The sequence below is a fragment of the Haliotis asinina genome, chromosome 2 (assembly GCF_037392515.1).
Source record: "Haliotis asinina isolate JCU_RB_2024 chromosome 2, JCU_Hal_asi_v2, whole genome shotgun sequence".
Classification (NCBI taxonomy): Eukaryota; Metazoa; Mollusca; class Gastropoda; order Lepetellida; family Haliotidae; genus Haliotis; species Haliotis asinina.
In genome coordinates this window covers 26,566,562-26,594,037 of record NC_090281.1, presented here as the reverse complement: position 1 = coordinate 26,594,037, position 27,476 = coordinate 26,566,562, and the positions used below count along the sequence as shown (strand labels likewise).

Genomic DNA, 27,476 nt, shown 5'->3' with positions numbered 1-27,476 from the left:
GACTGTAACACGTACAATGCTCTTGAAGCAACATAATGTATAGTGCCGTATAAGTAATGTGTGTTTAGATTCTCACAGTACTACTTTGTGAGGGATGGCTAACAGTTTTCGCGCAGTCCCACAGACACTATCAGGGGCAGGGGGCGAGGTCGGGCTGATACTTGGACTGAAGATGGAAATGGTTTGGCTAGTCAGTGCCCGTCACTACTCATTGTCCCTAGCTTGCCTTTTTGTTGGTCTTTTAGGCTAACAAGTAGACCCTGAAATGACCATATTTTTCTGAAAAAGGTTCATAGTAAAAAATTATGACATAATGAAATGGAGCCCTGAGACTTTCTTCATTTTCAGAAGCTACGGAAATCTAGACTTTTTTCTAGACTTCCGTGAGCTTGGGATATATTTGCTTGGAACTGTACGACAAACTACTGGTCTGTACGCGCTCACCTTCCTGTCTGGCGGCTCCCCTGCTGTCTCTCGGCTTCACCAATCCTACGCACGCATAAAGACAGAAGACCGACAGAAAATCTGATAATGTCGACTATTATCATAATGTACTTTGCTGGTCATACCTTGACGAGCTAGTCACATATCTGACGCCTATACAGGATAAGTAGTGTTATAAGATACCAGGAGCCCAGTGCGATTTTCCAATAAAACTCCTAAACTGTTCGTGGTGAAATGGGTTGTCTGTCTCCATTAACAAAATGCAGAATTCAAATGACACGTTTTGTCGCAGACATGATCAATTAAGAAAGTTAAAGTGACATTTGGAGCCACGTTAACTTTTGTTAATGCTGTGACAAAAATGTGTGCCTTGATATACATTCTCCAGTTGTTGTTTGGACTTCAGATTTTCAACTGGTTTCCTTTCCTTTGATAATGGTCAAAGTAATAAAGTAGGTTCAAATACATGGTTTAAAGATGCACAGACAGTTGAAAAGCAGAACCGAACAAAGCCTTGCATTACAAGTACCTTCAGGGTCTTAAACACTGTACTCACTTGTGGAACAGAACCCGATCTTCTAAGTGACGAGAAAGCGCCTTAACCATTCGGCTAACCCACTGCCCCTCGTCAGGGACCAGAAATCGAAGGAGATTAATTTAGTTTCCAAAGACTTATTTTGACGAAGAAATACGTAACCGGTTACTAAGACGAAGTGCACTTTGTAGCCGATTGTATACAGAACAGCAAAAGAAACGAACCTTTTTGTCATTTTTTTTAAATAGAAGGCTTAAACATGACAGCTGAGTTTTATGAGATTTCATTTTTTTCAAAACTTGCGTTTCTTTCATTCAGTATAGTTCAGTATAAATTTTACTCCTCAAAGTTGAGGAATGATCACTAGTCACTAGGGCCATGGAGTCCTTTCACGAAGCAGCTTTTTCTAATTTCTTTTTTTAAGGTTAACCTTAGGTTCCATTATTTAACACTCTGCAAAGGTTACCTTCATGCTTTGTGAAAGGGGGCCCAGAACAATACCTAAAATTCTATAGACGTCCCCTGTCCACCAGACTCTTAATGCTGAAAGACTGGTTTATTAAAACCCATATCCGCATTATTCAAATGGTGCCACGAGGAAAACACACGTTTTAGCTACAACACCACCTTTATGCAAAGCATAATTAAATGTTAAAATGTATTCCACATGTTGTTATTTCTACATTTTATAGTATTTATGAGCGTATTCACACGTTTCATTTGTATATGATACCTCAACGAACGCTGACACATAATCAGGTTAGGACATCAAAACCTTCCGAGCTGTTTAGAAGCACGCGACGTCTTGAGGACATGATGTAATCCGGAACTTCACGCGGTACCAAAAGGCGTGAGTTAGCTGTCCTTTGCGCCAGTTGTAGCACAATTCCTGCAACGTTACGGCGAGGGACACCAGAAACAGGCTTCACACCTTGTACACATGCGGGGAATCGAACCCTGTCTTCGCCGTGACTGACTTTACCACTAGGCTAGCCCAGTCCAGGATAGAAAATAAATACCATGCGTGATTTATACCCACTGGCAATGAATTATCCACATCAAACGTTCTTAATTATTATTTAGTGATTAAAGAGGGATACCGTCCTGCGAAATATTTATCTAATAATGACGTCGGTCTACGGAGATACTTGGCAAAACGGCGTTGTAATATATATGTTTTTAATATGAATTTCTTTTGATATTATAAAAATCAGACTCATCTTGTTCTTATAGTAAAACAGATAGAAGACGAACCCCGTGTTATTCTGGTGTTCCCAGGTAATACCGATTGGCTTATCAAATATATTCCAGCATGTTATTATTACCACCCAGATATGTATAAAACTTATCTTCTTGTACACCAATGTTGATAGTGCTATACTGTTTAATCCTTTTATTTTCATTGATCAGGTGCTTAAACTAGCAAATAACGTAAATGCAATATGTTAAATTCAAATGAATTAAATGCATTATGCAGTCAATCGTATTTTATATGTACTGTTGGCCTCATGTCCTTCTATTTGGAATATTTGATGACGATGACGACGACGACGACGACGACGACGATGATGATGATGATGATGAAGAAGAAGAAGAAGAAGACCTACTGGTCTGTCAACATAAGGAAACAGTTGAAGTTCAAGAATCAACTAAACCAATTCATGCAATGAAATGCTGAATCAGCATCTCATTAGAATCCAACAATCTGTCATGTGTAGGACACCACTTTATTCAGGCCAATATAACCCAAAATATTCCAACTTTCACCTTCACTAAAGGTCACTGTGACAGAGTATCGAGCAAGGTGACTGTTGAAAAACCTTTTACAACGTAGGTAAATATTCAAGGAAAGAATTCCTTGGTGTCGGATTCTCTTAATCTCTACGTGATATGCACATTGTTTCTTTGTCAACCGCATGCTTTGGTGAATGATGTAGACGGTGTTTGTATATGTACTGTGTTACGAGAGTGTATATTCTGTAAATTGTATTATTAGTTAAGAAACAATTATTATGGGTCACATTTCGTATAAAAAATGTTCAGTGCCTTTCGTACTATATCAGCAGGCTTGAAGGTAGCTCGTTAGGGTTTGAGTTTGTGTTTTGATTAGTAGAGCGTACCTTCGGGAGATTACGAGAGAATTCTACGTTAATGGCGATGGTGGTATGTGTGAATATTCAAGAATCGGTGACTTTGCACATAAAAGCTGGTTGTGTTGACGACGTGACACATACAGATTAACATACATAACTCTGCCTGCCTCTGTCAACGCTTGACCTACATATCCACTGCCTGAACGCTCGCTTTGTGACATTCAGTAAAACTTTCTCACTCTCACACCAAGACTTCGTGAGTTGACATTATATTTGTGACTCAGTTGTATTGTACATGAACCCTTGAAGTTCTCTTGTGATTTTTTAAAATCTTGGTCTTGTTTGCTGAATACAAATTATTGAAATTTTCAGACTTCTCAGTGTTATATTTTACTGCTTCTGAGGGGATTTCTTATACCTTTTGTCACGGCAAAATTATTCAGCGTAACAACTGGACAAAAATACTTTGAGTTGCTTTAACGCTCAACCTGAATCAACGATTACAAAGTAATTCGAAAATCTGTTGTTTTTCATAGTTTTAAATGTTCATGATCTGGAAGGTCAGATGAAATTATTGTTCGAGAGAAAGCATCGCAAGAAAAATATTGGAGAGTGGCTATAACTCATTAAGATCCTGGTCAGAATTGATCGTCAGTAACCCATGCCTATGCTAGAACAGGATCGGGTGGTCAGTCTTGCCGGCTTGGTTGACACGTGTCATCGTATCCGAGTTGCGTGGATGGAAGTTCATATTGTTGATCACTGGATCGTCTGATCCAGATTCTAGTATTTACAGACCGACGTCATATAGGTGGAATATTGCTGAGTGTCTACACAAACAGTGCCTACATATCAACAAACATCTTGTCATCACAAAATACTACCAGTATAAATTCGACCTGGTCCAGTTTTCTTCCGGTCTTGTTCACAATACTCTGCTTCATGCCTTTCAACTGTATGTTCGCTAACGCCAGATGTCTTCTTATATGGCGTCATACACGATTGCATGTGTCAGCAGTCAGCGAGTCTGATCACCAAATCCCCTTAGTCGTTTCTACGACAACCAGAAGACCCGGATCTTCACGGGGAGAATATCATGGGTAGCTGAAGAACATTTCAAATCTGGATCTTCACGGGCACCACAGAAATAACAAAACAAGCATATTAGGTTCAAATTTAATAAGACTTCGCCATGTTAATAAAAGTATACATTTTTTTAAAAAACATATATTTCACATAACGTCACTATAAGGACAGATATATCAATGTATAAAAATCGAGACATGTAACCGGGTCTCGGGAATATATACCATGCAACACAATATGTACAATATGGTAAAAACGATTGCAGTTTAGCTGTTTCTTGGTGGTTCTGCATATCTATGTAATTCTACTTGCATAGATACGACATGTTAAAAAAGACGTGATAGTTACCGAGTATTGTCACGATTTCTTCATTAACGTTAATGCTTTGGGATGACCTTAAGACCGATTTAAACAGTATTACCGCTTCAAGAAAGCCTAATGTGAAACGCAAGCCCAAACTGGGTTTGAGAGATCAACGACACTGATCATGTGAAAACAGGATGTTGTTTTGCTCTCCTGAAGTCAAAAGCTTGATGACGTACTTTTCAAGGTCATCCGTGACGCCAGTCTCAGTTGGCAGCTCTATCGAACTCAAAGCGTTTTTAAATGATAAAACGCGACTGCATTAAAATGATGCAGGAGATATCAAGTAAGAGCGGATAGTGCATTGTGTCAGTGGGGTTAGAAGGTGTTCCTCGTTTTCAAGGACAGATCGATGTAGAAAATGACGAATGTCTGAAGTCAAATATAATTACGAAAGAAGCAACTTAAAAATGTTAATCTAGTGTGTTGACAAATACCTACTACACTCAAGTGAGAGTTAGGTGTCACCCCCTGAATCGCATTTCCGCTTTATCACTATGACTCATCTCAATGAGACAAGAGCTCAAAGCGACACAGACGTTTTTACGTTTATCACTTAATGAAACCCACTAGAGTTGACCAACCAAGTAATATAATCTTGACAAATTTGGATTCGAACCCACGACCCACATACTAATGCGGAGCTTCAGGAGCGTGCCCCATCTCCCAACACCTTAGTTCTCTAATCACGTGTTCTACGTGTTATATGTACAGGAAAACTAAAGAAAGGCTACATACATCTTTAAAAAGAGAATAGTCTAAAGTCTAAAGGTGCTGTCAGATGACATAGCAGGGTCCACTATCACTCGTCCAACACTGTTGTTCTAACGATGACCTCCGTCACGGAGTAAGGATCACAGTTGGACGATGGGCGTCTGTCTTCGAGGTAACCCTTTTTGTCTTCCGCCACCTGGCGGGGAATACGGATGCTAGCTCCTCGGTTAGCGACACCTGCTGAGAAGTCGTGAATGGATGAAGTCTCGTGGTGTCCCGTGAGACGTCTTTCGTTGTCCTTGCCTTCTTTTGGGTCATATGCCTTTATGTGGCGGACGTGTTTCTTGGAAAGTTTGTCGATGGCATCCTCGATGGCTCTGAAAGATTCAGTGTTTAAAATTACTTCGATGCTTGTGCTCATTTCTTACAATCAAACACGGCAAATGTCGTCGGGACACGTTGACGTTAAAGGCACAATGTCACACATTTCCGACAATATTTTGGCCGACATTACATATTTATGGGGACATTTGCATTTATTTTAATTTCCTGCTAATGCATTAAAAGACTTAATATCCTTTACGACTTCGAAGTGAACAACTTCCAAACAGATAGCACTTGCCATATGTGGAATGTAAACAAATACTCCGAACATCAAGAACCGTCTCATGGGTTGTTGTCTGTGTTTTAATCGCAAGTTGTGCATAAAATATTTTTAAAAAGTGTTCCAAGGCACATAACGCTATGCGGTTCGACGGGAAGAGGGCGCGAGAGCAACTTAATGCAACGTTGCAGTAATTCATTCGAGCATTGTAATTTAATATTGTAATGTAAATACGTCATTTTTTGGAAATAAATGATAGATGGTAGCTTGGTATCCCTGAGTGCTGATAATTAGTATTATTGGGTTAATGCATTATCTATTTTGAGAGAAGTGTGGTGTGATATAGTACCTTTAAGCGTCTATAAATATATTCCGTCTGCATATCCCTCAGCCTACAGCAATATTTACCACGTTAAACGCCGTTGAACATATTTCGGTTGTTTCTACATCAACGTTTATAATCTGCACCAACGTCTACCATTTACCACGTACAGTGACGTCACGTCTACGTTGACATACTGTGTCTACTCAACGTGTACAACAACTTTTACAATATACACCAATGTCTATACTTCACCACAGCATCTTTGAAATTAACTTAGAGGTCTCTACACGGGATCGGGTGGTCAAACTCGCGCTATTGGTCAACACAAGTCATCGTATCCATATTGCAACTATGCTCATGATTTCGGTCACTGGGTTGTCTAGTCCAGTCTCGATTATTTACAGACCGCCGTCATACACAGGGGAAATATTTCAGACTGCGGCGTTATGTCATATAGAACACACTGATTGTCTTCAAAATGGTTACGGTTTCCGTTACCGACGTTTTGCAGTCAACATCAAAACTCACTGTAGGCCCCCCTCTTCTCTCATTTCCTTCGTGCTGTAGTTGGTGTGTGCGCCTGCGCCGTTCCAGTCGCCGCTCATTGGCTTAGGGTCAAAGGTCACAACGACTCCAAACTCTTCTGCGACTCTGTGCAGCAGGTACCTAGCCACCCAGAGATGGTCTCCCATGGCAATACCTTCAGTAGGCCCGACTTGGAACTCCCACTGAAATACGGCCAACAGAACGTGGTGGTGATGTACAATGGTTTATGATCATGCAACGAGCTTAATCATGTTTTGTGCGCTTATCCCTATTTTAACATTCATCATTCTCATTTTAATCCAAACGGACTTTGTAACCTAGCTATTAGAGCTTTGCACACTCCAGCTAGAAAACAGTCCTTCCCAATCTGAAAAGGTTAGGAGTCAGGAGATTTGTCACAGGTTGATATATTCCAGTTTAAACTAAACAGCGCAGTTCGAAAGAATCCCAAAGGCTCTAACTTGAAATTCCAGTTTCGCTAACTTTTATACATTTAGTTATATTTCTAAAATATTACCGGAAAACAAAACAGTCTGCTTGTGTATCCTCGTATTCCTTTTCAAGTCTGGGCTATTATGATGCCTCCGCCGTGATATAACTGGAATATTGCTGAACGCGGCGTAAAACTAAACTCATTCACTCGCTCATACCTGGGCAGGCATGACCTCGGCGTTGCAACCGGCAATGTCTATCCCCGCATACAGACATGCCCTGTAGTGAGCCTCGACGATGTCACGGCCGTACACCTTGTCGCAGCCCACACCGCAGTAGTAGGGACCTGCATTGCAAAGTTGTTTAAAACGCTATGTTCTCATAAAGGAGTGTATAAAGAACCACTGTATCCATCTGGCTCTTTACAAGGCCACCTACTGTTGCACACAGTCTAACTGTCGCTAGGATTGTGTTGTATACAATGCAGTCTGTAATAATTGAGCACAATGTCAATACAGCAGGCGATCGGCTGTTTTATGAAGTCTGCTACGTCGTTTAAGGTATTATGTGTGTTCATTGTTTCGAGTAACCATATGTGACCATTTAATCCAGAAATGTCCCATTCCACTCAGTAAAGAGGTGCCACTGACCTGATTCTACCCGGTAATGATGTACCACTGACCTGAGTCTACCCGGTAATGAGGTACCGCTGACCTCATCCTATCCAGTAATTTTACACCGATGGTCAATTCCTCCAGAGAACCTGAAGAAACGTACTGGTTGATCACCTTTAGTTACGAGTAGTATACAATAGTGCCACATACCCTGGGGTCCAGGGAACCCGTTCTTTGGCCAGCCAAACGGATGTCCATCTGTGTCCAGTAGCGTGTATTCCTGCTCAATGCCGAACCAAGGATGGGCGTCCTTTGCCTTCTCCATGACGGCCAGGCATGAATGACGACGGTTTGTTTCTGAGAAAAACATGGCAAAGGTCTGAAGTGTTATAGACGAAAAACGTGACAAATCGGAGGAACCTGTATACTTAGTTTAAAACAAAAATGTAATCAGCTGAAGGAATCAATCTGTAGGCATAAACGAGACCAACTGTAGGCATCAGTGTGACAACATGAGGGGGATTTAGGCAGTGTTCTAAGCTCAGGCACCAATGAGACCAGCTGCAGCATATGGTAACAATGTATTTAGCTACAAGGTAGCATTGTGACTAAATGTATGCAACCATTTAACATTTAGCATCACGAATGCCATTGTTTTCGACTTAAAGTCAATATAAGCATCGATATAACTACTGAAACCTGGCTACACTGGTACAGCCCTTGCTCTTTATGACAATAACATATTCAATCTGAAAAAATCGTATCAATTTCACATAAATTTCAGTTCCAGATATTCAGCCGTGATATGTACCCGGTGGTGTAAGTCATGTGTCTATGATCCTTCTGGCGTCTCTAACAGGCAGCTACGGGTGACAGGGGCCACAATGTGTTAGCGCCTATCGCATGCAGCAGTGCGTGGAAACGAGCGCTTTGTAAAAAGCTATCTTTTATTATCATTAGAACAAACATTGTCACTAAGGTGACAAAAATAATACTCCGCCGAATATTATCAAATCAATCTTAAAAAGAAATGAAACTTAAGGTCGTAAATTAAGATGAAGTAAAATGTCAACAAAAAAATTCCTCTCAAACCCTCTTGATGTCTTGCGCCGTAGTTGTTCAAACGCGAAGATATTTTGAAGAGTCCGGGTAGTATGGGAATGTCGTGAGAGAGCGTGCATGCAAGATTGAGCTTGTACTTATAGTGTGTCTTTACATACATTCCGTGTTGTAGTAGTCTGACAAGCTTAACACGCAGCTTACATGCTGGAATCTTCAAAGTGTCTCCGTGACCTTGAAAATTGACTGAAGGTCCCCAAAATTGAGTGGGTCCTGCACCTTCCATACATATAGCTTGGTGATGATAATACGAAGAAAATCCAGTGAACGGTTCTTGAGATATCTCCCTGACAAGGTGAAACGTATGTCTCCTTGTGACCTTGAGATGAATGTCAAGGTCACCAAACCTGTCTGAGACATTTTTGGGTGATAAACCTAGATGCCAAATATGAAATGAATCTACTCAACGGTTCTTAACATATCCCAGTTAGTACGTACGCTGCGGGGGATGATGACAGATATACTTGGTTTGCACATATCGACTGGAGTTCAGGATGTGGGCTGACTTATGATGGTTCATGACCACGTCGGACGACATCAAATACACGCTTTAACCCGAAACCTGAAAGCTAATAAATCTTATCTACTTGAGACCTGGCAATTAACTTAGCCTTTATTGCTTTTTTATTTGCGACAGTTTTTGTAGTTTGAGGATTTTTTCACAAGATCCAAAACTTAATGATTATCATTTCCAAGAGTTATGGTCATTCCATTTTCGTGACCTTGACCTGTGGAGTTACTGCCTACTCGGTCATGAAGTGTACTCAAGACCGAGATTGAGGGACCCCATAGTGGAAAGGAATTATTGTAATCGCATCCTGAATTAATCTCCTGTTAACTAAACCAACGAATCATCAATACCCGAACAACAATTGGTCAATAGCTGGTCAATAGCCGTGTTACACTCTACCATAATATCCTTAAGATCGTAGCTCCGTACTCCGTGGTCCGGCAGAACGCAAAACACAGGTAAACTGTAGCGCAAACAAGGCTGCGCAACAGAGATAAATTACGAGTCTTTCTATGTGCGAGCGAAGAGAGCAAAGGTTGGCAAAGGGCAAAGTGCTTCCCTCGCTACGGATCGAAAAATAATTTAAATATCAAAATAACATATAGCCACCATCTTGCCACCTGTTTGCTCTCAGGAGTATGCTCTCCTATTTCCAGCCTCATAATTCGTAACGATTTGATAAACCACGAGTGGAGCTTAAAATGTTGAATTAACTGTGTTTAGGTCAGTAATGATTAAATATGAGTTTGGAAATCAGAGAACACAACCCTGTGAGGAAATGAGTGACTACATTTGATGGTGACGATATTTTATGTTGACATTAGATTTATTTTTTAACCAAAGCGAGAGAAATACGTTCCAAAACTTTGCACCCTTTGCTCGCATCGTAAGATTTTCTCTGTTGCGCAACCTTATTTACAGTTGTATGGGAGACTACTACGTGGAATATTTGTAAAGACACACCATAATTACAAGCTCATTCTTGCATCCACGTCGCTGTGTTACGAAAGATGACATGGTTTGACATGTCTCTCACGACACTCTAATACTACCAGGATGCAAGCCATGAAGTGGTTACATGTGCTGCAGTATCAAAGTTCATTGTAATGAAGATGTCAACCAGTACGCACGAACCGGTTTCCATGCTGGTGTTGATATTTATTGAAAACAGGACAGGGCAATTTAATACCCTTTCAAATAGTTCTGGAGATAATTGCAACAAAGAAAATAGGTATTTTCAAATGGGCACCCAATGGGGGACTGCCGTCATTTCATCGCGACTATTTAATGTCAGATCGCCTGGAGGGTGCAGCAGATACGTTTGACTGTTTTTTAACGCCGCACTCTGCAGCTATGTGGCGCGGTCTGTAAATACGTGAGTCAGGACAAGGCAATCCAATGACCAATAGAACCGATCTACATAACTGGGATACGAGGACGTGTCAACCATGTTAGCAAGCCTGACCATCCGATTCCGTTTGTCGCCTAGCTCTTTCGACAGTGGTGGATTGCTGAAGACCGGTTGAAACCGGATCATCACGGGCGCAGCAGGTAACAAAAAGGTCAAGCTATTACGTCAGAGCTCTTACATAAGGCCTGGGGAGAGAAACACTCCAGAAGTGGGCTCTACACATTGTACCCATTTGGGGCCATGAACTAGAAATAAGATTAAATATTGAAACGTTCATGACACATCTAACCACTATAAATGACATCTTGCATTGTATGTAATATACATGTATGATAAAATATATTATAATATATAATATCCTGCATAATCATATCTTGCATGCACAAACCAAGTGTCACTCGTTTCGTGTCATGTGACGTGTGTCCAAACAAGTCCCCCATTTGTTGATATAAAAATAACACACTGTATAAACGACTATGTTGTATAACCGACTAAAAAGTTCGCACAATGTCAGAATGACACACACACATATAGCTGCTGTATTTTGCACTTGAATGCGAACAAACAATGAATGGAAAGTTATAAAGGGTACCAGGAGAAGCTAAGTGTATTCGAATCTCGGTTCACTCAGAATGTTTCCAGTCTGTTGTTGATAAACGTTTAAGGTCTGAGTGAGGTTTTTTTACGCCACTTTTAGCAATATTCCAGCAGTATCACGGCAGGGGATACCAGAAATGGGCTTCCCACATTGTACCCATGTGGGGAATCGAACCCGGGTCTTAGGCGTGATGAGCAGACTCTTTAACCAGAAGGTTACTGGATCGCCCCGATTAAGATCAACTAAACGGGTTTCCCCCAGTCTAAGGAAACTTAGTCTCAGTGTATTTCGTTTCACTCCACCACTGAGTCTAACAAAACCTTAAGGGAGGTCGCGTCAGGTAACCTTTGAGATTGACCAATCAGAACACAGCTTACCAAATCGCAAAAGTGCACATTTGCACATACCTTTTGAACTTTTTATCTCAGAAAGGTTCGTAAGCGAACGATTCCGAATGCTATTTAGCGTACGATCGCTTCCGGGTGATGCACACGGTGTACGTACAACCATGAAAACGGTGAGTAAACAGTCGCTGAAAATAGTGTTTTTGGCAATATTCAAGGATGTTATCTTGCGGGAATATGGTAACCATGTCAACAGAAACTCAAACGAGTATATACTGCAGGTCAAATAACTGTTATATGCGGATTTTTGTTTTTGGAGAGATCTGTGTCAGTGACCTGAATATTTTGAAAGTCCCTCCGATCCTTAACTAATAGCCGTTGTCTGATTGGTTAAATCTATTTAACCGTCTCGCGTTTGATTGGACGGTCATTGGTCGCTCAATGGTTACCTGACGCGACTTCCTACTAGGTTTTGTTAGACTCAGTAGTGGAGTGTAAGGAAAAGTACTGGGGATAAGTTTACTTAGACTGGGGTTTTCCCTATAATTAAATATGCTAGGCTATTAGAAGCAACTCAATCTTTTCTGGCAATCAGCACTGGCAGGGGTCTTCGTACCTTAGAATGCATTTCAATATGTTATACAGTATCCTTTATGTAAGTACAGTATTCATTTGTACCGGGGATTTATCTTTGTGTACCTTCTTCTGCATAAATGTGCAAGACTAAAATGGTTTTGCGATCATACAACGACTAGACTGAAAACCCCGCATCCCACCACAGGCAAACTGTAGCGCAAGTGGGGTTGCGCAGCGTAGAGAATATGACCAGTCTTCAAATATGCGAGCGAAGTGAGCAAAGGTTGGCAACACACTTCCCTCGCTTCGGTTCAAAAAGTATTTTTCGTGTCAAAATAAAATATCGCCACCATCAAAGGTACACTCCAAATTCCTGACTAGGCTGTGATCTCAGATTTTCAACGCCATATTTAACAATTACTCACGTGAAATATGTTTTATTCAACATTTTAAGGGCCACTCGTAGTACATCAGTTCGTTCTTCGCCTCCATTATCCTTGCCAGCTTCCGGTTCAAAGCAGTGAAGGAACAAGTTATTATTTCGTATGGAGTACATAAAAAGTTACCTCCCATGCTCCATACGCCCTGTACGCCAGAAGTGTGTTTATTGTAGAATAAATGTTACAAAAGATCTAACAACAACGCCGATACTTAAGACAAATACATTCCAACAGAATCATGATAAAATTAGGCAATATGGTATATCTTTATAATTTCTGCATATTCTTGTTCCTTCACCCCGTTGAGCCGGAAGCTGGCAGGGGTAATGGAGGCGAAGAACGAACTGAATACCACGAGTGGCGCTTAAAATGTTGAATAAAACATATTTCACGTGAGTAATTATTAAATATGGGGTTGGAAATCGGAGAGCACAACCTAGTGAGGAAATGGGAGTGTACCTTTGATGGTGGCGATTTTTTATTTTGACACGAAAAATACTTTTTAAACCGAAGCGAGGGAAGTGTGTTGCCAACCTTTCCTCACTTCGCTCGCATATATGAAGACTGGTCATTTTCTCTACGCTGCGCAACGACATTTGCGCTACAGTTTGCCTGTGATCCCACAACCAGAGACGAATCTGGGTCACTGGCGTAACTTGTTTGCAACGCACGTCCACCCTAATACGTTTATCTCGTGACTATTACTCACACAACACAATAAAGCTGGCTTATATGTCTGAATAATATTCCAGTCATCTTGTCAGCTTAAAATGGATTTGGTTTGGTTGTTTAACGCCGCACTCAACATATTTCAGCTATATGGCGGCAGTCTGTAAATAATCTTAACCACACAATCCAGTGATCGACATCATGCGTGTAGATCTGCACAATCGAGATGCGATGACATGTGTTAACCAAGTCGACGAGCCTGACCACCCGAACCCGTTAGTCTCCTCTTAAGACAAGCATGGGTTACTGGAGACAGTTCTAACCCAGATCTTCACTGGGAGACAAGCATGGGTTGTTGAAGACCCTTTCTAACCCGGATCTTCACATGTCTACTAAATGTGGGAAGAAAGCTGAAATCTGTGCAGATCTTTGACGTTCAAGACTTTTGAGAAATGTATGAGTATTCAATGGTACAGACAAGCCTTGAAACATAATCGGAGTGAATTGGGATTCGAAACTAAACCCACTGAAGCGATCAGCAAATTGCCATCTTTAAGCCAACTTAACCACCCGTGTCTACCAAGCTGCAAATATCTAGTGGCAGAGAAAACAATAAAAGGGTTTTACAGAGAGTACAAACATGGAGACTCGAACCCAGGTCTTTGGGATGAAAAGTAAGTCAGTACAGTTTTAGGCCACACTCAGCAATATTTCAGCTATATGGCGGCGGTCTGTAAATAATCGAGTCTGGACCAAACAATCCAGTGATCAGCAACATGAGCTTCGATCTGCGCAATTGGGTACGGGTGACATGTGTCTGACCACCCGATCCTGTAAGTCGCCTCTTATGACAAGCAGGATCACCTTTTATGGCAAGCATGGGTTGCTGAAGGTCTGTTCTACCCTGGACCTTCATGGGTCTGGAGTGACAAGCTGACACTTCCGCCACTGGGCTAGTTCTACGTTAGTGACGACAACTACGACGTACCAGCAGGCATCATGTTATACTTGTACACGTCGCATAGCACCAGTTTGTTCTTGCCGCGGCGGAACGGGTCTCTGAACAGCGCCACTGGTTTCACGTACATGTCGGAGTTCGAGCCCTCGGCTTGGTAAGTGCTGGAGCCATCGTAGTTCCAGATTGGACAGTCTGCAATGTATGAATGCAAATATTTAGCCGTGGTTGTTTGTCGTTTAAAGCCGCCGCACTCAGCAATATTCCAGCTGTACGGTCTGTAAATAATCGAGTACCAGATTGAGATGATGAGCATCGATCTACAACCAAGAATGCGAGCCTTACCATCCGAACCAGTTAGTCACCCTTTACGACAAGCATGGGTTCCTGAAGATCAATTCCAACCCGGATCTTCACGAGTATTGTATGACTGATCAAATTCGAAGCGCACTGGATATATTCCTTGAACCAAGCTACAGTTGCCTTGCATCAGCGTGAAAACATAGTGATACTGTTAAGCCTTATAGTGCATTGATTTACTTTCTATGATGACCACGTGGTGTATTCACTCTGAGAGTATTTATTACCAGTGCCAGCATTATGTTATCAGCGTCAGACTCTGTATTATACGTTCAGTACGTGTACTGCATGATAAGCAGGTGTATCTTGTGATCAGCACACGTAGTGTCTGTTCCACGAGTGTTGAAAGTGTGTATGTTCTGGTCAGAAGTATTGTATGTGTATTGTGTTCAGTAAATGTATTGTATGTCTATTGTGTTCGACATGTCTATTGCACGTTTATTGCCCGTGTATTCTGTTTAGTAAGTGTATTGTATGTCTACTGCGTTCGGCACGTGAGTTGCATGTGTGTTCTATAGTAAACTGCAATGCATTTGCACTCTGCCCATATACGGCATGTGCATAGCAGTAAAAGCATGCCGCTTTTAGCAATATTCCACTAGTATCACAGCGGGGGACATCAGACTTTGGCTTTACACATTATGCATAAGAGGAGAATTGAGCCTGTCATTCCGCTTGATGAGCGAACGCTATAACCGCTCAGCTACCCAACCGCCGCGTTCAGCATGTGAAATATGATTGCATTGTATATTCGGGTTGAGTTATGTTCGGCTTTACATCACAGCAGAGGGTACTGCATGTGTGTACCGTATGGCCTGTGCATACTGTATGTGTATAGCATGATCAGCGTACGTAATGCATGCGTATTGTATGATCGGCCAGTATTTACTATGTGCATTATACGGTCAACACCTGTGTTGCATGCCTACCTTCCGGAGACTTGGGTTCTGAATCGAGTGTCCTGCACTTGGTTCTGATGCCCTCGCCTGTCCCGTCTATCCAGATGTACTCCGCCTGTACCAAGTTATCAGGTTGTTCCAGATCCAGGAACCTGTCCAAAACGGCCTTGTTGGTGCTCCCATGTTTGTCTGCCATTCTGTCAACACACAGGAAGTGACGTAATTCACAATGGCAAACTATACCACGAAACAGTTCCACTACGAACCATTTACAAAAGGGCCACTCAGACCAACTCGTCGAACATCGCTCGCTTATCAGGTGATGTGAAGAATTATTCACAGAACATGTTGATCACCTCATCATATATTGTGTTCCTCGGCATGATTAAAATCGCCAGCGTTGCGATCGGTTGAGTACTTATACTAAAAGAACCGTTGGTAATGGTTTATTTTGCTGGCTAATAACTTATGCATAATTCATTTACATCACTGAATATTCCGAAATGATCCAAAGTAAATCAGTTTATAGTCCGTGCACGCTGTTATTTCTGCGGAAGTTACTATTGTTTGAAGGTAGACGAATACCTTTATGCAATCACTTGTACATTAGGTGTTATATGTATATACACATGCACAATCGTTCAGCGCCACCCACTATTTATGTGATCTGCTACTTTGGATACTCAATGGTAACTATCATAACGAGATCTGTGACTGTCATTGACAACATTGGTTTGATTATGTTTGGCAACTAAACAGGTGATGACGCTGTGATGACGACCCATTTCCCTTGCAATGGCCCTGCATGACATGCCAGCATATTTCATTTGCCATCACATGCCATTTCTCAGCGGTAGTTAACTTTCTCCTCTTCATGACTGATTTTCTTAAGCAAAAGTGAAAGGAGAATTTCACAACAGAACGGTGTAACCAAGTGTGTGAAACTTGATTTTCAAGATTCCGATAGTTGTGAAATGGAGCTGCACGTGCAGAATGTTTTCCTTGTTATATCTTGACAAACTTAGGTTCAAGAATCTATGGAAGGCTAATTCAGTCATAAGCATTCATAGTTTGTATGTCTGATCTTCAGTGGTGAAATGAAGACACTATGAAAATTGTGGCGCTTAACTTTTGTGCATGTGTGTAGTTGAGACAAGTCGTTTGTTGATGGCATGAGTAAGAGATTCTAGCATTGTTCCTGCAATATCACGACATCGTTTCCAGCAATCTTTCGGCAATATCAAGATCTTTACACATTGCTGCTGCTTCCACCAATGAAATACTGGATTGTCTAGTGTCTTTATAATAATGACACACATTAATACTGGATTTATACAATTTTCTGAATATTCTCACTTGGTCATAAAAGTGAGTGAGTTTCGTTTTACACCGCACTCAGCAATATTTCAGCTATATGGCGATGGTCTGTAAATAATCGAGTCTGGACCAGACAATCCAGAGATCAACAGTATGAGCGTCGATCTGTGCAAATCGGAACCGATGACATGTGTCAAAAATGTCTGCGAGCCTGACCACCCGATCCCCTTAGTCTCCTCCTAATCGCTTTTTGTGGCAAGCTATCCCGGATCTACAGTCGTGTGATATTGTTAAAGAAATTTCTGTAGTGATCTCTGCATCTAAACTGTATGTATCAGTGTAATTAGTATATTAACATATTTTGTATCGTTCGCTAACTCTACACAGACGAGAACGCTAAGTGACCTGAATCACTTGTCTGATACCTGAGCAATGTGAACAGGATTATGCGGAACAGCTGTCACACAGTTGGTTTACCCGACACAGTATGGCAGTACCGACCTAAATTTTCAGTCGATTTTGCAAGAGGTCTGGATTCGGAGATATCAGCTGCATGGGTTAAGAGTGAGTGAGTGAGTTTGGTTTTACGCCGCTTTTAGCAATATTCCAGCTATATCACGGAGGGGGACACCAGAAAATGGACCTCACACATTGTATCCATGTGGGGAATCGAACCCGGGTCTTCAGCGTGACGAGCGAACGCTTTAACCACTAGGCTACCCCACCGACCCCATGGGTTAAGAACAAGAACATACTCACATACCCTTGTGTCAGCTGCAAGCTGGGCCCCGTTCCACAAGGCTATCGCAGCGCTTAGGTAATCATTACCCGCACACTTTAAGACAGACTTACGACAGCTTTGCGTTACGATTACTTTGTGGAATACTGAATACTGATTTTCGCCAGTTCGTGTTAATGTATGGCTAGTTGCGACTATCTTAGTGCTGGAGTCTCGTGTACATGATCACGCGCACTGACAAATAAGAGAATTATATAATCTAGCACGTACTCTTTGTATCCTGACACAATCAAGACCCGTAATTGCAAACTGTGGCACCATACACAACGAAGCAACACGGACATCAGACAGACGTACGCATGTTCGTTATTTAACTCCCCTGTCTGAGGTATGCCTGAAAACAATAGCCAGAAACAAATCCAGTTTGGCCAAAACAATTTGGTTTGTATGGTTTTACGCCGCTTTTAGTAATATTCCAGCTATATCACGGTTGGTGACACCAGAAATGGGCTTCACACTGTACCTATGTTCGGAGTGAGTGAGTGAGTTTAGTTTTACGCCGCACTCAGCAATATTCCAGCTATATGGCGGCGGTCTGTAAATAATCGAGTCTGAACCAGGCAATCCAGTGATCAACAACATGAGCATCGATCTGCGCAATTGGGAACCGATGACATGTGTCAACCAAGTCAACGAGCCTGACCACCCGATCCCGTTAGTTGCCTCTTACGACAAGCTGAGTCGTCTAAATATGTTCGGATACGAACTCAGGTCTTCGGCGTTACAAGCCAGTGTTTTAACCACTAGCCTACCCCACCGCCCCGATACACTGAGAAACCTCACGATCAACATCACCACGGGAAAGAAATGTCTACGTACTTTGGCATCACATTTCTCTTCCCAGTTCCAAGAATACTATCATTAGCCTGGGTCTAGTCTAACAGTCCCTGACCCACGTTATTTTGCCTAATGTTTAGCCTTCTCTGCAGTGCTGAAGCCTTAAATAAGCAAGTTTAGTCTATATTCCCTCAAGTTCTGAATCTTCTAGGGGCTCCTTTTTCAAATAAAATGAAAAGGAAATGTTTGTTTGTTACCATCACAATTATATTAATATTCAGAGACTAAGCCTCAGTCTAGTCTGGGACTGTCGTCCACCGATGCCTATTTGGGGATATACTTACAAGTACGATCTGTCATATCATATACTGGTTTTACGCATCTTTCAGCAATATTACACATTGTACCCACATGGTAATCGACCCCTGATCTTCGCCATGATGGAACGATGTTCTGTCTCTCAACCATATCTAAGGCTTACCTCGCAACCAAACATACCTTCAAGTGGTAGGAGGTATACTCAGCCGAACAGAAGATACTCCTTAATCAAGTGCTCTAATATGACAACGTACACACGGTTGATGTGTAGATGTTCTATTCTGGGGTCCAATGAAGTTCGCGAACTGGTGCTGGAGTCCGTGACCTAATTACTTAGTGCAGCACTGATTGCAGTCACTTAGTTCTCTTTTTATGAGCGTAATCAGTGCGTGGCGGTAACGGGCAGGTCATGCTCGTGCAACAAACATGACCTGGTCTATTATTAATCATCTGCGAACATTGACCGCCACAAGAACGATTATTAACCCTTTCTAGGACGAAGGGAGGGAACACATTGTCGGTCACGTCAACGCATTATGTAGAGGGCAATGTCCGAGCAACTCTCCATTCCTTGAAAATAATGGAACCGAGACACAATATTTTGAAGTGATTGAGTGTGTTCATTTTTACGCCGCACTCAGCAACATTCCAGTTATGTGGGGCAGCGGTCTGTAAATAATCGAGTCTGGACCAGGCTATCCAGTGATCAGAAACATGAGCTTCGATCTGCGCAATTGGGAACCGATGACGTGTCAACCAAGTCAGCGAGCCTGACCACCCGATCCCGTTAGTCGCCTTTCATGCCAAGAATGGGTTTGCTGAAAGCCTATTCTACCCAGGACCTTCACGGGTCCACATTTTTTTAAAGAATGCATAGTTACTAGGATGTTACCCTACTTAAATTACATTCAAAGCATTGGGAATAATTCTGTTATCAAAACTAAATGTTAACATGACAAACTGACAAACTTAAATTTGAAACTTGTACACATCGCTCCATGCCTGAAAAGTGCTTGAACGAAGATTAATTGGAATTGAATAGGGTAGTTAAAAAAAATCCTTAAGCCACCCCATGGTAAATAGCTCAAGACACTGACGTCGAGGATATTATATAATAGACTCTTACATGGCCTCTGGTTAAACAATAAACAAAAACAGTGTTCCGACCTAGCAGAATTGGTGTAAGAGTATCATTTGTTGCTGATGATTCCCAGTCGTCATGGTGCATATTGCTGCATCATGATGTGACTATGACTAAACCAGGAAACAGATGTTTTAAGCTTCTTCCTCCAACTCCATGAGTGAGTGAATTTAGTTTTACGCCGCGTTTAACAATATTCCAGCACTATGACGGAGGGGGACATCATAAATGGTCACATTTTACCCAGGTGGGAAATCCAACCATGGACCTTCGGTGTGACGAGCGAACGCTTTAACCACTAGGCTACAACGGGGATGTAATAACTACAGAAGGTTTCGGGTTTTTACAACAGAACGGTTGACGGGGAGAAGAACTGGGAACAGTGTAAACAGCGACCTATAAATATTAGTCAAACAACATTTCATTTTTAAAAAGAAAGTCCATTTTGACATGGGATATTCAAAGTTGAAAAGGTCATGGGTTTATTGACGAGTGTTGTTGACCGGGATTATATACGTAAAGGTCAAATGAGCTGTTAATAACTTGACAGCTGGTAGGTCATTCATGGAGGCCATGAGAAGGGTCGGCTCTCTTCTTCATGAAACAAGTACACGCACGCCTGTAAATGCCAACTGTTGCAATCGGCCAGTCAGTTGTGTGAGCCGCGGCCAGGATTGACATGGGTAAGTATGCATGTATATGTATACATGTATATATGCTGGAATGGAGGTCATACATATGTGTAGGCATAATTCAAAATTAATGCGATGAATGATGAATATGAGACCAGCGTTTGTCATCATATTAACGAGATGGTTAACACAACATTTAAACGAATATTGCTGTACTTCCTCGTGCAGTAAACACCGGCATTCCGAGAGGTCTGAATTTTAGCTTGACTAACAGTGAAAGATTTCAAAGGAAACATTTCATAATCCCTAAGACACGAATGAAGTCCCTGTGTCCTTTAGAGTTAACCGATTCCTACTTCCTGTAATCCACTTATCTCCACCAGTACAAGGCCCTGTCCCTAAACACCACTCATCAGCTACGGTGACAACGCATATATAACAATAGCATACCATCCAAACTAGGAAACCACACACAGTGGCTGTAATGCGATGTCTGGATCAGACAATCCAGTGATCAACAGCATCAGCATCATTCTAAAAATGGGAAGTGATGAGCGAGTTGACCACTCGACCTCGTAAGTCACATCTTCTGACAAGCTTGGGTTGCTGATAACCAACTCTAATCTCGATTGTCACAGGGGTACTACGGGGGTGAAACTAGAAACAAGTCGTGTGCATTTGGTTCAAATCTAACAACAATTTACCAGTGATGGGCGACAGATCTAGGACACAGCTAACGAACAGCTGCATGCAGCTGCTAGCGAGCCAGCATCGTTGTTGTTGGTTTTACACAGCACATAAACAGGACGACACACCATATCGATGCAATCTGAATGTATTAGATGGAAACAGTCATAAAACCAGCCATTGTGACTGACTGCATACACAGACGGCCTTGAAATATTTGAGCGTATGTTCTCTGCGCCAGTAAACAATTTTTTGCCACACTGCCATTCACCCCTCCAACATGTATTCTCAACTGCCGTCCCCCCTCCTCCCTACATCCCCTCGCCCCCACTCCCCCCGACACTGCCCCCATTCCTAAACCCCTGTGTATCAACGGAGGTACATGTACACAACCAGTAAAACCAGTTTTCAGATGAACGTTGATCCCGTTGAACCCTTCGTTCACATCTCACCCGGTCGTATCCAGCTAATGATGAATGATGTGCAAGTTGAGATTGATAAATTTTGATTGGTCAGATTAAAACCGATGAGGGTCACCAGACATGGGCTTCTCACAATGTACCGATGTGGAATGGAATTTGGGTCTTCGGCGAGAGGAGCGAACGCTTTAACCACTAGGCTACTCCACCGCCCCTCAGTGTGGTGCCGTTGACAATGTGTTTCAGCAGGCTGATTTCCATTAGGAAATCCAAGATTGGCTCACAGCGGGACACCTCAAATGTGAGACAATTTATTTTTGTGCTGTTCACAGCGGGACACCTCAAATAAGAGACAATTTAGTTTTGTGTTGTTCACTGCGGGACATTTCAAATCTGATACACTTTGTGGCGCCGTTACACATTGTATTCCCCGGGTGGTGTGTAGCCATACCTTCAACGAACACGTCCCCTCTACCTGAATTGTTCAGAGGAAAAAGAACTGATATTTGATGGCCTATTAAGGCGTTTAGTGATACTGAAGATTGACGATGTCCTTTGAAAGGTTAAATTTGCGAAGCCGGAGCATAATTTTTAAAAAAATCACATGATACGTGGGGGAAAAAACTCATGAAAAGGATTTTTCCTGATGCCTTCGTGCTAAACGCGCGACATTATTATCTGTGCCTCTGCGGCGACTGACATAACCTTTGTATCCACTAAACCCTAGAGTCAGCTCGCAATAGACTCGCAAATGTCATTTGTGAGCGATTTCAGCAATGTCCGTACATATTGGTACTATATAACACTATAGGAACCGAGGCTCCTTTCACGAAACACCTTTACTAAGGTTAACCTTAGCTCTTATTCTTTTAACATTGCACTAAGGTGACTTTAGTGACTTACGATCACCTTAGTACTTTATGAAAGGAGGTCTCGGTCCTTTGAGAGGCACCTACCACTACCGGAGAACTCTACCACCACAACCCTTGGCCTGCGTTCTTCTGGATCACTTACCATTAGAGGCGACTATGCTTGTCGTAAGAGGCGACTAACAGCATCGGGTGGTCAGGCTCCCTGACTTGGTTGACACATGTCATCAATTCCCAGTTTGATGCTCATGCTGTTGATCGCTGGATTGTCTAGTCCAGACTCGATTATTTACAGACCGCCGCCATATAGCTAGAAAATGAGTGCGGCGTAAAACTAAACTTACTTAGTCTTCTGGGTCAGTGGGTCACCAGCAAGTATACTGTTCAAAAGCAATTAAGGACAGCGGGATTCTTGAATATTACTTGAGTTAATCCGAGATGGTATGCCTACGGTTAACTGGGGTGATATATAGTATCTCGTGACGTTTTTACTTAACTAGTTTCGTTCGAAAGCAAGTGCAGCAAACTGAAAGAATTAGTGAATGTTTTAGTTTTACGCAAGAAATGAACTTCACACATTGCACAATGTTCGGAATCGAACCCAGATCTTTAACCACTAAGCTAACCCGACCGCCCCAATTATAAAGAAGGTTTCGGCCACTGGGCTCATTCTGGTTGCAAAATCGACAGGTACTGTGACATCAGTGCGCTTCGCAACACATGGCACGTTTATATGCAGTCGGGAGTGCACGCACAAAGCAACGACTCAGCCATCCAATAGAGTGAAATAGTAATTATGTTACATTACGATGACAGCTGTGACAGATGTCCACTTGAAATTGCCTGTTGTGTATTTTATCATTTCAATCAGGTAATCAGAACATCGATATGCAACAAAGAGTGACTAAGTGAGTATGGGTTTACACCGCTTTTTACACCATTCCAGCAATATCGAGTGAGTGAGTTTTACGCCGCATTCAGCAATATTCAAGCTATATGACGGCTGTCTGTAAATAATCGAGTCAGGATCAGACAATCCAGTGATCACCAGCTTAAACATCAAGCTGCACATGTGTCATGTCAAGGTGACATGTGTCAGCGAGTCTGACCACCAGACCCCGTAAGTCAAGAATGGGCTATTGCAGATGATTTCAAACCCAGATCTACGCCAAGTGAGTACGGATGATATCAAGCAGTATTACAGGAATGCCAGTAAATTGGCTCACCAGAATTTGGCTCAACGGATGGCACTCATGTGGAGAGTCGAACTCGTGTCGTAGGCGTGACGAGTGAACGCTTTAACCTCATGGCTCATGCCACCTTGTTGCATCGATTTTTTTTTCTCACGTAAACATTGATATGTATCCAAGAGCTTATTTCGCGCAACCGTGCATCAATATTGAGCTGAACTCCTGAATGAACACATATGCCCTACATACAACTACAAAGGAGTCATTGTGGCGTGAAAGATAGCTAGGTATATGTTTGTTGTTTACATTATGCTGCTGCGCTGATATCCTGTAGCGATATTCTTGCAATCTTACCAAAAATTACTCGAGAAGATGCGGGTTGGAACTTGTCTTCAGGAGCCATTGTTTGTCGTAACAGGCGACTAACGGGATCGGGAGGTCAGGCTCGCTGACTTGGTTGACACATGTCATCTGTTCCCAGTTGCACAGATCGATGCTCATGCTGTTGATCACTAGATTGTCTGGTCCGGACTTGATTATTTACAACCGAGTGTGATTAAGTGAGTGAGTGCATAGTTATATATTATGATATCTTTCATGTCTTCTGCCGAAATGCCAGCAGTCGAAGGTGACCTCAAAAGCATCCCTCCATCCTTCATAGCTAAAATATGACAGACATTTTTTTTCAGCATTCAAGGTCATGGTCCATATTACATAAGGATTTTCACATGTGTACTCAAGCTGGTCTTGTTACAGGTATCTTGTTACTGGACAAGACAAGGGTGCTCTCGTAATAACCCACCAAAATGCTACATCTATCTATCTATCTATCTATCTATCTATATATCTATCTATCTATCTTCCACGATCCGATTGTCTGTCCACCTGACCTACAGGGGTGGACGAACCAACGTCTCGGGGCAATGTAATCTCCGATCTAACGACGTGATGGAGCGAACAGGAAGACCGTTATTATTTGCACATGTTGGTGAATGAAAGCTTTACATTGACCAACCAGTGTACAAGTGCTTAAGAAACTTTTCAAGGACAGTTTATTCATTCCTGGACGAAATCATTTATTGAACATAGGGTCGTGCTGAATGCGCATGTGCTTGGCGTGGCCTGGGCATGTGTGTTTTGTGTGGGTATTAGTGTACTGAGCTAGAGGCAATCACTTCAATCAAACTTTATTTCTGTACAAAGGCCCATATACAATATACAACACAAATTACATATATGTATACACGCCCACAGTGTGAACAATGACGTCACATGAGTCCCGTACAAACCCTCAAAGTTCATGTAACCGCAGCTACAGCCATTACCTATGAATGAATGAGTGAGTTGGTTGGGTTTTTTTCTGCCGCTTTTAGCAATATTCCAGCAATATCACGGCGGCGGACACTAAAATGGGCTTCACACACTGTACCCGTGTAGGCAATCGAACCCGAGTCTTTGGTGTGACGAGCTAACGCTTTAACCACCAGGCTACCCCATCGTAATGAACTTTTAGCGAGTAGTGTTATGATAAAAAACAATAATTGATAATTATTAATTTAGGGTTACATTTATAAATTGGAGAAACAACAGCATACAACACAAAAATAATAAGACTAACGCTTACTCCCTAAATAATAATATGATATGATTCATAGACCAACAAGCAAGAGTGTTGATGGTCCTGAATGCCACGTCTCCATGGAGACGGCGGATGATCTGTTTTACTGGCATTTTAGAAGCTGACTGAGTTTAGTTTTACGTCGCATTTAGCAATATCTAGAATGTCTAGAAACGCTAGAAATGGGCTCCCCACACTGTGTCCATGTGGAAAATCGAACTTGGCACTTTGGAGTGACGAGCGAACGTTTAATCACTAGGACTACCATAGCTTTCATATTCCAAATTTCGTAATAACCGGGGATTCACATTCCAGATTTAGAGATACTAAACCAAGCAACTCTCACGCCATGAGGAAGACTATTCACTGACTGTCAGAAGGCACACAAATAGGTATATACTCCGTTAAAACAGACCGTAACAGTCCGTAACAGTCAGGCTTTCACATATACAAATGTCTACATTGCAAATCGTCGTAAATAGTGCACAGTCTGCAATAACAGTCAAATATGATCAATAAATATGACTCATCAAACATGAGAGAAAGATTGCCCATACCAAATTTCATGTGACTCATGGATAATATAATTAAATGAAACTTCAGGTGGGAATTGCGACTGAGGATGATATTCAAAGCACATCAGTCGTGTCAAACGACGCCACTGGAAATTGTTAATCGGGAGACTGTAATAGTCATTACTGACATTACTGCTATGCTGTATTTTATATACTCCACACACGTACGTATAAAGGTCAGACCTGTAGGTCACAATCAACAACAACCAGTTTTGTGAGGACGACCTTGTAAAACGCCGATTCGTCCTGTCTCACCAGTGGTTGATAATGCATACTGTTTTAAGTCGTTGTAGGCAATATTCCAGTAAAACCACGGGGAATGACACCAGAAATGGGCTTCACCAAATGTACCCACATGGACACGAACCCAGGGGTCTTGACGTGACCACGAACGCCTTGACAACTATGCAACGCCACACGCATGGGAGCATTTACTATCAGTGTTAGCGTTAACGCAGCAACCTGCGTTTTTCACACACAAAAATAATAGAACCACGCAAAAATATTTTGCATGCGTGTTTTGGAAGCATTGATTCTGATCTACACAATTATAAAAAGTACCTTTGAACTGCAACATATAGACAAACAATACATTTTAACATAATTCAGGATTTTAATGAAAATTTCACGCGCAAAAGGTTTGGACTGCATGTTTATAAATATTTGTGTACGCACTCGTACAAAACCTGCCGCGAACACTGAAATTAGACCTAGTTCTTCCGTCACGCTGAAGACCCAGGGTCAATCGAGTCTCCTCATGGGTACAATGTGTGAAGCCCACTTCAGGTGTCCCTCGTCGCGATTTTGCTGGAATAATATCAAAAGCGGCTTAAAATTCACTCACTCGTTGTACAAGGTCTTCTTAAGGCCTATGCTACGATCTAGTATGGATGAATCCGAACGGGGGAAGGTCACACCAAATCCGTGAAAGTAACTGGAAACTTGCTACAGTCTTTGGGACTTTGATATATAAATTTTATCAAAAAGCATATTCTTACATACTGCTGAAGAACATTGGAGATTTATTTTGAGAAATTCACATTTCATATTGTTGAATACCAAAACCAAAGTCTGCACAGAGGACTCTATAATTCACTGAGATTGTAAATTAGAAGCGATTCTTTACGAGTTGAGCGAGTGATTTGGGGTTTTCAGCCATATCGGCAAGGTCTCAGCCACAATGTGACCATGAAAAGATTTTTTCTGCTACATAATTGAGAAAGTCAGTCAGCGAGTGAATTAAACTTTAAAGTCACATCGGCAACATTTCAACAACATTTCGACTAAACACGTTTTGAATTCACCATAAATCCATGAAAATTATGAAAGACCTGTCAGTGAAGGACTACAAAATATCATAGTATCAATAAATAAAACTGACATCTCTCACTAAAATTGTACCAAATTAGGACAATACAGCATTTTCACTGAGAAAGAATAAAGCCATGCCTAAATTTCACATGCCCGGGAAGATCCGGGTGTGAACTGGTCTTCAG

The 27,476-nt window shown here is 41.8% G+C and overlaps 1 protein-coding gene across 2 annotated transcripts in view; it reads right to left on the bottom strand.

Moving 5' to 3' along the window:
- Window positions 1-4,236: 4,236 nt before the first annotated feature.
- The window catches only part of LOC137273503 (glutamine synthetase-like), a 39,590-nt gene continuing 16,350 nt past the window's right edge, over window positions 4,237-27,476 (bottom strand). For both annotated transcript variants that reach the window (XM_067806221.1, XM_067806220.1), the window contains 6 exons: window positions 15,669-15,835; window positions 14,413-14,574; window positions 7,967-8,113; window positions 7,361-7,488; window positions 6,693-6,892; window positions 4,237-5,612 (listed from right to left, as the gene is read on the bottom strand). In XM_067806221.1, coding sequence (XP_067662322.1) covers window positions 5,324-5,612; window positions 6,693-6,892; window positions 7,361-7,488; window positions 7,967-8,113; window positions 14,413-14,574; window positions 15,669-15,834 — 1,092 coding nt within the window. In that variant the 5' untranslated portion in view covers window position 15,835 and the 3' untranslated portion in view covers window positions 4,237-5,323. The remainder of the gene's footprint in view (window positions 5,613-6,692; window positions 6,893-7,360; window positions 7,489-7,966; window positions 8,114-14,412; window positions 14,575-15,668; window positions 15,836-27,476) is intronic.